The sequence below is a fragment of the Mobula birostris genome, chromosome 1, assembly GCF_030028105.1.
Source record: "Mobula birostris isolate sMobBir1 chromosome 1, sMobBir1.hap1, whole genome shotgun sequence".
NCBI lineage: Eukaryota > Metazoa > Chordata > Chondrichthyes > Myliobatiformes > Myliobatidae > Mobula > Mobula birostris.
This window is the reverse complement of record NC_092370.1, coordinates 251,270,239-251,283,273: the sequence shown is the minus strand read 5'-3', so window position 1 is coordinate 251,283,273 and position 13,035 is coordinate 251,270,239. Positions and strand designations below refer to the sequence as shown.

The window sequence follows — 13,035 nt, the reverse complement described above, 5'->3', positions numbered from 1 at the left end:
GGTCTACATGGGTTCATTGTCCATTCAGAAATGTGATGGTGGAGGGGAAGAAGCTTTTCCTAAACATTGATTGTCTCTCTTCAGGCTCCTATACTGCCCCCTGGTGGTAGCATTGATTGTCTCTCTTCAGGCTCCTATACTGCCCCCTGGTGGTAGCATTGATTGTCTCTCTTCAGGCTCCTATACTGCCCCCTGATGGTAGCATTGAGAAGAGGACATGTCAGTCTGGGTGATGGGGGTCCTTAATGATGGATGCTGCCACTTTGAGACATCACCTTTTGAAAATGTCCTCGATGCTGGGGAGTCTCCATTGTAAAATAGTTTTACTCCTTTTATGACTCAACATATCACATAACCAATAAGACAGAAAAACATTTTGGTTTCCTTTGAGTCTCTGGCAGTGTCATTTTGAAGTTGGAGAAACTAAAGTTCCTAGAAATCCTATGACTAAATCTCTAATCGCACTTAATCATTCCAGTTGAGACTTGCTAACATAGTGGTGCTCTCTCACGCCTTTGTTTTCCTTTTTTAGCTTTACAGAAGAGTAATGAGTAATTTTCAAAGCATATTTTTTGTTGAGTGGTACTTTGGGAAATCAGATGAAAAGTGTTACATATGAATTGCTTCAAGGCTAAGAGAGCTGCAGCAACAGGGCTCTTCATTTCATGTTCCTGAGATTTTAATGCTTATTATTATTTTATTTTTGTATTTGTACAACTTGCACATTGATTATCCAACGGTTATATGCAGTTTTTCATTGATCCTATTGTTTTTCTTTGTATTTGCTGTGAATGCCCGCAAGAAAACGAATCTCCAGGTTGTATGTCATTACATATATGTACTTTGATAATAAATTTACTTTGAACTTTCAACACCTCTGACTTTATGCAGCAAAACCTTTACAAAATCCTGCAGACCTTACTGATATCCTTTAAACCAATTTAGTTTTTGTTGCAGTTTGGTACTGTTACAAGAATCTACCCTTATAATTAGAGAGGCGTAGAGAAAACCTGTAATTACCGACAAGCACCTTTATTGCCTCAACAACAGAAGAACACATGAACTTACTCAACAAAATATCTGTGTGTACACCTAAGTTTTCCTGACCTTCCAGGAACAGTCAAAGAACAGAAAATATAATAGCAGTTAAGAAAGGAGTTTTTGCTGGTGGCCACATGCCACATGTTCCTTATAGTCCTGTGTTGAATCTCCATCTGCCTGTCAGGCACCTCACATCTACGATAGTTACTGCTTTTGTATTCATTCCTTACCAATTCACATATTACGTTCCAGTGTTATTGGCTGTAGGTCATGTGCCTGACCTTTCACACCTTTTTATTGGCTTTGCTCCAGGCCAGCATCCATTTATTGCCTCTTCCCAGCAAGTGACCACCAGTAATTTATGGCTCTTTATTCTCAATTAGCAACCAGCCTGAATCATGCAGAACGGATTCTAACTCCAGCAGTCAAAAACCTGCCTGTTATATCTAACCAAAGAACACCTCACAAATAACTCCTTATTTGGAAATGACTCCCAGTTCAGCAGATTACCTGAGGTATCATTGTGTCAATTTTAAAACACTGCTCTACTCTCTGTATACACATGACCGCGTGGCTAGGCATAGCTCAAATAGCATCTATAAATTTGCTGATGATACAACCATCGTTGATACAATCTCCAGTGGTAACAAGAGAGTGTACAGGAGTGAGATATACCAACTAGTGGAGTGGTGCTGCAGCAACAACCTGGCACTCAACGTCAGTCAGACGAAAGAGCTGATTGTGGTCTTCAGGAAGGGTAAGACGAAGGAACACACACCAATCCTCATAGAGGGATCAGAAGTGGAGAGAGTGAGCAGTTTCAAGTTCCTGGGTGTTGAGATCTCTGAGGATTTAACCTGGTCCAGACATATCAATGCAGTTATAAAGAAAGCAAGACAGTGACTATACTTCATTAGGAGTTTGAAGAGATTTGGCATGTCAATAAGTACAATCAAAAACTTCTATAGTTGCACCATGGAGAGCATTCTGACAGGCTGCATCACTGTCTGGTATGGAGGGACTACTGCACAGGACCGAAAGAAGCTGCAGAAGGTTGTAAATCTAGTCAGCTCTATCTTGGGTACTAGCCTACAAATTACCCAAGACACCTTTAGGGAGCGGTGTCTCAGAAAGGCAGCATCCATTATTAAGGACCTCCAGCACCCAGGGCATGCCCTTTTCTCACTGTTACCATCAGGTAGGAGATACAGAAGCCTGAAGGCACACACTCAGCGATTCAGGAACAGCTTCTTCCCCTCTGCCATCCGATTCCTAAATGGACATTGAACCCATGAACACTACCTCACTTTTTTAAATATACAGTATTTCTGTTTTTGCATGTTTTTTAATCTATTCAATATACGTAACTGATTTACTTGTTTATTTATTATTATGTTTTATTTTATTTATTAGTATTATTATTATTTTTTTCTATATTATGTATTGCATTGAACTGCTGCTGCTAAGTTAACAAATTTTACGTCACTTGCCGGTGTTAATAAACCTGAAACCAAGTGACTCACTCACAAAATGGAGAATGGTCCCTTGATGAAATAAATGGCAGCCTTCATCTCCGCTCTCATGGCAAGAACAAAGACAATTGGTCTGTCTGCTTCCACACTCCTTCATTTATTCAAATTCACTGATTTGCAGGCTTGATTTCTTTCTGCCCAACAGTACAGATTCGTTGTTTCCAGTTTACAACCCTTTACGTCCGAGAGGAGCCTGCAGATTCCCTTTCCCCACTGGGCATCTTCCCAGTCAGTCACATCCTTTGTGCGTGGAGCTCATCTCGTTTACTTACATTGGGTTGTTCTTTGATATAACGACAGGGGTAATACAGTTCCTCACAGACATTATGTTGCACACTGTTCAGATTCCACTCCAATTTTATCCTAGCTGATTTTTTTAAAAAAAGTATTTTGCTTTTGATCTGTATTGTTTTTAGTTTAACACAATCAGAATTAGGTTTAGTATCAATGGCATATTTCATGAAATGGCAGCAGAAAACTTTAATATGTAATAAAAACTGTGAATGACAATAAGAAGTATATATAAATATATATTTTCATTTGCTATGTACCGCGTTGCATGATGCGATCATGCTCCTTCCATGACAATGATTGCTCTTGGCAAATTTTTCTACAGAAGTAGTTTGCCATTGTCTTCCTCTGGGCTATAATCAATATTCTATAAGACTATAGATATTGGAGCAGAATTAGACTGTTCTGCCCATTGAGTCTGCTCTGTTCTCTCAGCCCCAATCTCCGGCCTTCTCCCTGGATCCCTTCATACCCTGACCAATCATAAATCTATCAACCTCTGCCTAAACTAAAGGTAAATACTTGGCCTCCACTGCTGTCTGTGGCAACAAATTCCACAGATTCACCATTCCCTGGCTCAGGAAATTCATAGAACATAGAATAGTACAGCACAGTACAGGCCCTTCGGCCCACAATGTTGTGCCGACCCTCAAACCCTGCCTCCCATATAACTCCCTACCTTAAATTCCTCCATATACCTGTCTAGTAGTCTCTTAAACTTCACTACTGACTCAGGCAGTGCATTCCACGCACCAACCACTCTCTGAGTGAAAAACCCTCCTCTAATATCCCCCTTGAACTTCCCACCCCTTACCTTAAAGCCATGTCCTCTTGTATTGAGCAGTGGTGCCCTGGGGAAGAGGCGCTGGCTGTCCACTCTATCTATTTCTCTTATTATCTTGTACACCTCTATCATGTCTCCTCTCATCCTCCTTCTCTCCAAAGAGAAAAGCCGTAGCTCCCTTAATCTCTGATCATAGTGCATACTTTCTAAACCAGGCAGCATCCTGGTAAATCTCCTCTGTACCCTTTCCAATGCTTCCACATCCTTCCTATAGTGAGGCAACCAGAACTGGACACAGTACTCCAAGTGTGGCCTAACCAGAGTTTTATAGAGCTGCATCGTTACATTGCGACTCTCAAACTCTATCCCTCGACTTATGAACCTCCTTTGAACCCTCTCCAGTTTCAGCACATCCTTTCTTAAATAAGGGGCCCAAACCTGCTCACAATACTCCAACTGAGGTCTCACCAGTGCTTTATAATGCCTGAACAGTACATCCTTGATCTCACATGGTCTGGACATACCGGCTGTGTGGTGAAAATGGTACAACAGCGCCTCTTTCACCTCAGATAGTTGAAGAAATTTGGTTTGGGCCCCCAAAGCCTAAGGACTTTCTACAGGGGCACAACTGAGAGCATCCTGACTGGCTGCATCATTGCCTGGTATGGGAACTGTACTTCCCTCAATTGCAGGACTCTGCAGAGAGATGTGAACTTCCCACTATTCAGGATATTGAGATAGATAGGTAGACATACTTTTTTGATCCTGAGGGAAATTGGGTTTTGTTACAGTTGCACCAACCAAGAACAGAGTACAAACATAGCAATACAAAACCACAAACAACCAAATACTAATATGTAAACCATGCCAGATAGAAATAAGTCCAGGACCAGCCTATTGGCTCAGGGTGTCTGACCCTCCAAGGGAGGAGTTGTAAAGCTTGATGGCCACAGGCAGGAATGACTTCCCATGACGCTCTGTGTTGCATCTCGGTGGAATGAGTCTCTGGCTGAATGTCCTCCTGTGCCCAACGGTGTAAATGATGTTACACGCCGACGTCGAGTTGGCAGAGGGAGGAATGTACACAACAACCACAATTGCATGTGAGATTTCCCTTGGCAAATAATATGGCTGGAGTCCAACAGCAAAAAGTTCGATATCCGGGCTACAAACACGTTCCTTGATCGTAATGTGACCAGGATTGCACCATCATTTACAAAGGCAGGTGTGTAAAAAGGGCCCAAAGAATCATTGGGGGCGCATGTCACCCCAACCACAAACTGTTCCAGCTGCTTGAAACAGTACTGCAACATAAAAGCCAGGACCAACAAGCGCCGGGACAGCTCCTTCCACCAGGCCATCAGACTGTTTAATTCATGCTGACACGACTGTATTTCTATGTTATATTGACTGCCCTGTTGTACATACTATTTATTATAAATTACTATAAGTTGCACATTGCACATTTAGACAGAGATGTAACTTAAAGATTTCACTCCTCGTGTATATGAAGGATGTAAGTAATAATGTCAATTCAATTCAATTAGACTAAATGCTATGTTTGACATAAGTCGAACACCACACATCATCAATAACACACCATCCCTACCGTAAAGCATGGTGGTGGTTGCATCATGCTGTGGGGATGCTTCATTGCAGCATGCTCTGGAAGGCTTGTAAAGGTAGAGGGTAAAATGAATGCAGCAAAATACAGGGTAATCCCAGAGGAAAACTTGGTGCAGTTTGCAAGAGAACTGCGACTTGGGAGAAGATTTGTTTTCCAGCAAGACAATGACCCCAAGCATAAAGCCAAAGCTATAGAGGAGTGGCTTAAAAACAACAAAGTTAATGTCCTGGAGTGGACAAGTCAGAGTCCAGACCTCAAACCAGTTGAGAATTTGTGGCTGGACTTGAAAAGGGCTGTTCACTCACTATCCCCATGCAACCTGACAGAACTTGAGCAGTTTTGTAGAGTGGGAAAAATTGCAGTGTTCAGACGTGCAAAGCTGATAGAGACCTATCCACACAGACTCAAGGCTGTAAATGCTGCCAAGGGTGCATCTACTAAATACTGACTTGAAGGGGATGAATACTTATGCCATCAATTATTTGTAATTGATTTAGATCACTTTGTAATGATCTGTTTTCGCTTTGACACAAGAGTCTTTTTCTGTTGATTAGCGTTCAGGAAAACAAATTAAACCCACTGTGATTCAAGTCTGTGAAAAAATAAAATATGAATACTTTCAAGGGGGTGAATACTTTTTATAGGCACTGTATGTGCATCAGGCAATCTCTCTCTCTGTGGAGGGAGATGTCATTCACGGTGAACAGGACAGTCCACTAGATGGCATTCTTTGACCAAGTGGGAAATATGCACCAATTTTTTTTCCCCTCAAGAAACTTGAAACAATAGTTTTACCATTCTGCACCTAAAAATTCAGTTGTAATCATTCTAATTCCATTGAACATTGAGTCTAATTGAACAGCAAATTTTTATAGCAAATTGAACAGTGCAGCAGCACAAGAATGAGCCTAAGATGCCAATCCAGCTTATGTCACAGGGTCCACGTCTTCCATGTGTCTCTGGAAATACCCTTAAATCAGTGCTGTTTTTCTACCTCCTCTGGCAGCATGTCTGAGGCACCTATCATTCTCTGTGTTTAAAAAAAAACTGCCTCACACATCTCACTCAAACTTTCCTCACCCTGACTTAAATCGTTGCCCTCTGGTATTTGACGTATCAATTCTGTGAAAATGAATCTCTATTCTGTCTGTGCCTCTCAGATTTTTACATACTAACAGGTACTATCGGTATATTTTATATGCTACATTCTCATCTCTCTGTTTATTTATTTACAGACACAGTGTGGAATAGGCCTTTCTGGCCCACCGCCCAGTAACCTAACTGTTTAACCGTAGCCTAACCCTAGAACACAGAACAATTTACAATGACCAATTAACTACTAACTGGTACGTCTTGGAGTGTAGAGCACCCGGAGGAAACCCATGCAGTCATTGAGAGAACATATAAACCCCTCACAGAGGGGATTGCAACTTAATTCTGAACTCCTACGCCCCAAGTTGTAATAGCATCATTCTAACTGCTACACTACCATGCAACCGGTTGAGATAACTGAAACTATGAATTTAATGTTAACACAATCTTCTTGGTTTCTTGGCACAGCTGGATTAACATTTAGGTTCTGTATTTAGTTCTATAATCGGACTTGTGTTTTACTGGCTCTCTGGCAGTGGAGCACCTGTCCATTTGCTCCACTTTGATCACAACATTCAGCAGTGAAATACTAAAATACTGAGCTGAGTTCAGCCCTTCAGTGTTATGCCCAGGACACTGACGAATGATACTCCACTCCTTCCTTTGAAAATTTGTTTGTCAGTTGAATCAGATTGCTCACTCTGAATAAAAAAGATAAATCATTTAATTGTTTTATCTTGCTGGTTTTAATTATGTTCCAATAAAATCTATTTGGACTACAAGAGTTATTTAAAAACACAAAAAAACCATTGATATTGGAGTTCTGGGAGTGGTGTCACAGCAGGCACTGTCTGAGGCCTAGTTGTAGTTTGCCACCTGTTCCTCTTCAAATTACCTCAACCATCAGGCTTTTGAACCAGATGGAATAACCTCACTCAATTTCACTCACCGCAACAATGAACTGTTCCCACAACCTATAGACTCACTTTCAAGGACTCTTCACCTCATGTTTTAGGTATTTTCATACTTTATTATTTTTCTTTTTGTATTTGCACAGTTTGTTGTCTTTTGCACAATGGCTGTTTGTCCATCCTGTTGGATGTGGTTTTTCATTGATTCTGTTGTGTTTCTTGAATTTACTATGGATGCCCACAAGGGTGGTATACGGTGACATATATGCATTTCAATTATAAATTTACTTTGAACCTTGAACTTGTAAACATTTGTTAAGTCACATATGTAGTCTATTTTACTGGCTTTCCTAACTTTTAGTTGTATTAAGTGTACTTATGGAATGTTTGATAATGTTTTTGTAGGTTATGGATTACAACATTAGCTTGGGCAACCAGCTCCTCCCACTGGTAGTGCAAGTGCTGAAGTATTGCACCTGCCCACAGCTGCGCCATTACTTTCAGCAGCCTCCGCGGTGTTCTCTTTGGACTCTGAAACCTCACATACGACAGATGTGGCTGAAGTCATTGCTCGTGATCCTGTACAAGGTAGAATTATTATCTTAAAATATACAGTACAGATTTGGCTTGAGAGATATGCCAATGCAAAGTAATGCTTGATAGAATCTTATCATGAGGAAACTAAAACTGTTTGTATGTAAACTTTATGTGATGCACAAATATAACTGAAGTAGCCTGACTGATTAAAATGACCAGGTTGCAAGTTTTTTAACTGTGTGGTATTAGTTAGGATTACATAGGATTTTCACTGCAGGAATTGAACTCAGCTGCCAACTGGACTCTATTGTGAAGAAGCAAAGGCGAGACCTGTAAAATGAGGCTGTAGACTAAACGCCTGGACACATTATCCAACAGAATTATTTGAAGAAGTTCACATGATTTCTCAGTGTTTGGTGTTTCAGCCAATATTTACTTTTCAACTAATAACACTAAAGCAGATTAAGTAGTAGAAGCCACCTTACTGGCTCCAAATAAAAAAAGGGAAAATTATAATACAATTTAATTTTATATGGAAAGAAGTATTTGTTCTGACTGCTGTTATTTTGAGTGAAAGCAATTAACTGTAAAATACCATTTAAAATAAATGTGATGATTGGAGCTTTATGAACATGTATTAAAAGAATTAAGAGGAAAAATATATTATTTGTTCTGGCGATCTGTAGTTATGCTGACAGGAAAATTATCAGTGTTTATTTGTGTTATGGTAAGCCAAAACAATCAGCACCTAGTGGTCAGCTGAAACCAATCCCAGGCTGATGTTCAGTGATTGGCCTTCGTCCCAATCAAGTACTCAGTTGTTCTGGTTAAACCATTTAATAGTTGTACAGGGAAGGTGAGTTTGAGTTGACTTGAATTTTGAGGCTGATGTAGTTTTACCAAGCAAAGGGTTATTTCGAATTCCAGCTTGTTCTATTGTCTGGCTTGAATGCTCATCAGTAGTTAGAGAGGAGAGTGAATACAACACCATGTAACTGACAGCATTCAGGTGCAGCTAATTGTGAAGATCAGCGTATTGCTGCCTCCTGATTCTTAACAGGGTGCAGTATTATTAGTTTTCTCCAGAATAAACTTTAAAAATCAGACACATTTTAGATAGTTACGATTTCAGAAATAAAAACCTTAAAAATTAGAAATTAATTTTAATGGCCATAATTACTGTCCAATGCAACACACACAAAATACTGAAGGAACCCAGTAGGTCAGGCAAAATCTACGGAAAAGAATAGATAGTTGATGATTTGGGCCAGGACGCTTCATCAGTACTGACCAATAAACTCTCCAGTTCTAAATAAGGTCTTTTGTATGTATTGTTACTCTCTGTGGTAATTTCTTCCAAATTTAAACAAATGTTTCTTATTTTATTTCTGCTTCTGTCTTTTCAATCTTTATTTTGCACTCTGTATTATAGTTAACATGTGCAGTGGATTCTGGATCACTGGGCCATCAGTTAATCAGGGCAGCTGCTTATTTGGGATATCTCTTAAAGCACAAAAACAAATTGAGAAAATATCTAGGATTCCCTTTGTTTATTTGGAACACTATTCCACATAATTGCACCAGGAGCCTGTTGCTGAACATTTTCCAACTAGTGCCAGTGAGTGCGTGTCATTTGGCTGTCAAACACTACACTGTGCTTACAGCGAATAGTTTTTAAATAGAATCAGTTGCATGTGTTTGTGTTCAAACAGCAGCAGTTTTTGTCACTGATAGTTAGTGAAAAATAGGCAGTATGATAATTTGGAACTGTTTTGCTCGCTGCGGTCTCAAGCACTCAGGCTTGGAGATGCTAGGAACAGTAGTGAGTAAAAATGAAATGATCTTACTCCTTCAATAAGTTAGTAACTATGAAGAATTTGAAGGCATGTCAATTGTCTTGAATATTACAATGAAAATGAAGATTTGGATGATGTCATTGTCAAAAGCATTGTATGAATGCAGAGCATTATCTACACTAGGTGTCTGCACTGATTTTGTTCATTTATAATCAATGAAAAAAAACATGGCAGAGTACACTGGATGAATTCCTCTGTCGATAACTATTAGGAACTAATACAAAGTTTTATAGTATTGTTGTAGTTTTGGTAGTGTTCTAACTCTGTATTTCAAAGGTTTCAAAGGTACATTTACTGTCAGAGAAATGTTTACAATATACATCCTACAATGTTTTTTCTTTGCAAACATCCATGAAAATAGAGGAGTGCCCCAAAGAATGAATGACAGTCGAATGTTAGAACCCCAAAGTTCCCCCCCGCTACCCCCCCCGTGTGTAAGCAGCAGTAAACAACAATCCCCTCTCCCCCCACCAACAAAAAAAAGCATCAGCATCCGTCACCGAGCACTCAAGCGTGAGCAAGCAACAGTAAAGACACAGACTTGTAGTTACCCCAAAGACTTTGCGTTTCACCTGGTATTCGACATACCACAGGCTCTCTCTCTCTCCCTAATAAGGGAGAAAGGTGTCTCTGTTTTCACAGTGAATGGGAAGACATAACAAACAACAGCTGGTTTGTGATGTTAAAAGTCTGCCACGTCGTTTTTTTCGAGCTCTGCCCAAAGATCCACGAGTCTCTGGGCACACAGCCACAGATAGTCTGACTACCCCGAAGACACACAGGTCTCCTGTCATGACACCGACCCTCGATCACCTGTCTCCAGAGCCCCGCGATCCTAGGCTTCCAAAGCCAAGCCAAGTACTTAGGCCGAGCCCTTAGCATGCCAAACAACAACCGCTGGTTATAAAACCTCAAGAGCGGGTCCCATTCCCGCAAAGAACTGTAGTCAGTGTGTAGCTCCAGGTCAGGGTCTTCAAAAGAACCCTGAAAGGGAAAAATGAAGATATTAAAGATGGAAGGGCTTTCATTTAAATACATAATTTGTTACTCAATTAAATGGCAGTTTGTCTTTTCATACCTTTTCAACTATTTCCATGAAACTTCAGCTAATTTGAGCAGTTGCTTAATTGGGCCATAATGTACTGGTCCTGATGTGTCCCCATTAACTGGAATCCACTGTATTAGATAATAGCATATTTTTTAGTTTGGTGATTTTCTATCTATAAGAGCTCCTCGTTATAATGAGATGCTTAGTATTTATGGAATATCAGAAGCTATGGGGTTGATATAAAAGCAGGAAATGCTCAACATGGTAGGCAGCATCTGGAGGGAGAGAAACCGAGCCAGTAACTTCGGGCTGATTCCTGTCAGAAACCAGTGTTGGAAGAGAGAAAGTCTCAACTTTGGGCGTAGGTTTAGCTTTGGATAGCTTTCTTCAAATTCTGGGTGAGTGCAGTTGTTTTGTTGCTGAACAGAAAATTCAGCTGTTTATTTTGAGATATGTGCATTTCTTTCCCTACTGCTAATGTTATTGTTTTTTTTAGTATCCCTACAGAGACTCTGATATCAGCAAGATTATATTGCATCTGATCCATATCACAATTAATACCCTAAATGCTCAGTACCACAGCTGTAAGCCTCACCCTACTGCTGGACCCCTATATAGTGATAACAGTAATATTAGCAAGTACAGTGAAAAAGAAAAAGGTAAGATTTATTTAGTTATTTATTTATTGAGATACAGCATGGAATAGGCCCTACATGCCCTTCAAGCCGTGCTGATGACACCCCTCAATTTAACCCAAATGGGACAATTAACAATGACCAAATAACCTACCCAGTACGCTTTTAGACTGAGCGGAAACTGGAGCATCTGGAAGAAACCCATGTATTCCACGGGGAGAATGTACAGACAATGTCAGAATTGAACTCTGAACCCCAAACTGCACCACAAGCTGTAATAGCACCATACTGACCACAATGTTACTGTATGAATTCCCATTTCCACAACCTATGGATTCTACAACCTATGGACTCACTTTTTTTTAACATCATCTCAATATTATTTATTAGTTATTTATCCATTGTTGTTTTACCTTATGTATTTGCACAATTTGTTGTCTTCACATTGGTCTGGGTTAAACACCATCTGCCATTTCTCCACCTATATCTGTAACTGATCTATATTCCGCTGTATTCTTTACCAGTCACTTATGCTGTCCACAGCATAACGAATCTTCGTATCATCTGCAAACTTACTAACTGATACCCTATAAATTTTCATCCAGGCCATTTATATACATCACGAACAGCAGAGGTCCCAGCACAGGTCCCTGCAGAACGCCACTTATCACAGACCTCCCAGCTAGAATAAGTCTCTTCGAGCATTACCTTCTGACTTCTATGGGAAGCCAATTCTGAAACTAAATGGCTAAAACACCATTGATCTCATACATCTTAATCTTCTGGATGTAGCTTGTAAACGCCGTACGAAAATCCATGTAGACAACATCTATGGCACTACTTCCATCAAAATTTCTGGTCACCCTGTCAAGTAAACTCAGTCAGGTCAGTAAGGCATGATTAAGCCACGCCGATTCTCCCAAATTAGCGTATGATTTTCCAAATGCTCATAAATCCTCTCCCTAAGAATTCTGTCCAATCCCTTCTCTATCATGTTGAATATTACGGTACAGATATTGTTCCCTTTTTATCAGTCCATGACATTGTACATTGGAGGTTCCCAATCTGGAGTCCATGGACTCCTCAGTTAATGGTAGAGGTCCATGGCATAAAGAAGTTTGTGAACCACTGTTGTATTTGTGATGTAGGATATTGTTGTACCTGACTTTATTTGTGAAAATGAATGTTAGGTAGCCAATTTTCTTTGATGCTCCACTTTCCAATTCAGCAGGTAAAGTAATGTCAATCAGTTATTGATAAATCCAGAATGCTACAGTATGTCTGCGGAGTAATATGAACACAGAACAGAGAATAGTACAGCACAGCACAGGCCCTTCGACCCACAATGTTCTGCTGACCATTAAACCCTGCCTCCCATATAACCCCCCCCACCTTAAATTCCTCCATATACCTGTCTAGTAGTCTCTTAAACTTCACAAGTGTATCTGCCTCCACCACTGACTCAGACAGTGCATTCCACGCATCAACCACTCTCTGAGTAAAAAACCTTCCTCTAATATTCCCCTTGAACTTCCCACCCCTTACCTTAAAGCCATGTCCTCTTGTATTGAGCAGTGGTGCCTTGGGGAAGAGGCGCTAGTTGTCCACTCTATTTATTCCTCTTAATATCTGTATCATGTCTCCTCTCATCCTCCTCCTCTCCAAAGAGTAAAGCCCTCGC

General features: G+C 40.3%; 1 protein-coding gene across 1 annotated transcript in view; it reads left to right on the top strand.

Annotated features, from left to right (window-relative positions):
* The window catches only part of LOC140194116 (protein unc-79 homolog), a 338,541-nt gene that overhangs the window by 134,820 nt on the left and 190,686 nt on the right, over positions 1–13,035 (top strand). Inside the window, exons 27-28 of the mRNA XM_072251578.1 lie at positions 7,684–7,866; positions 11,216–11,378. Coding sequence (XP_072107679.1) covers positions 7,684–7,866; positions 11,216–11,378 — 346 coding nt within the window. The remainder of the gene's footprint in view (positions 1–7,683; positions 7,867–11,215; positions 11,379–13,035) is intronic.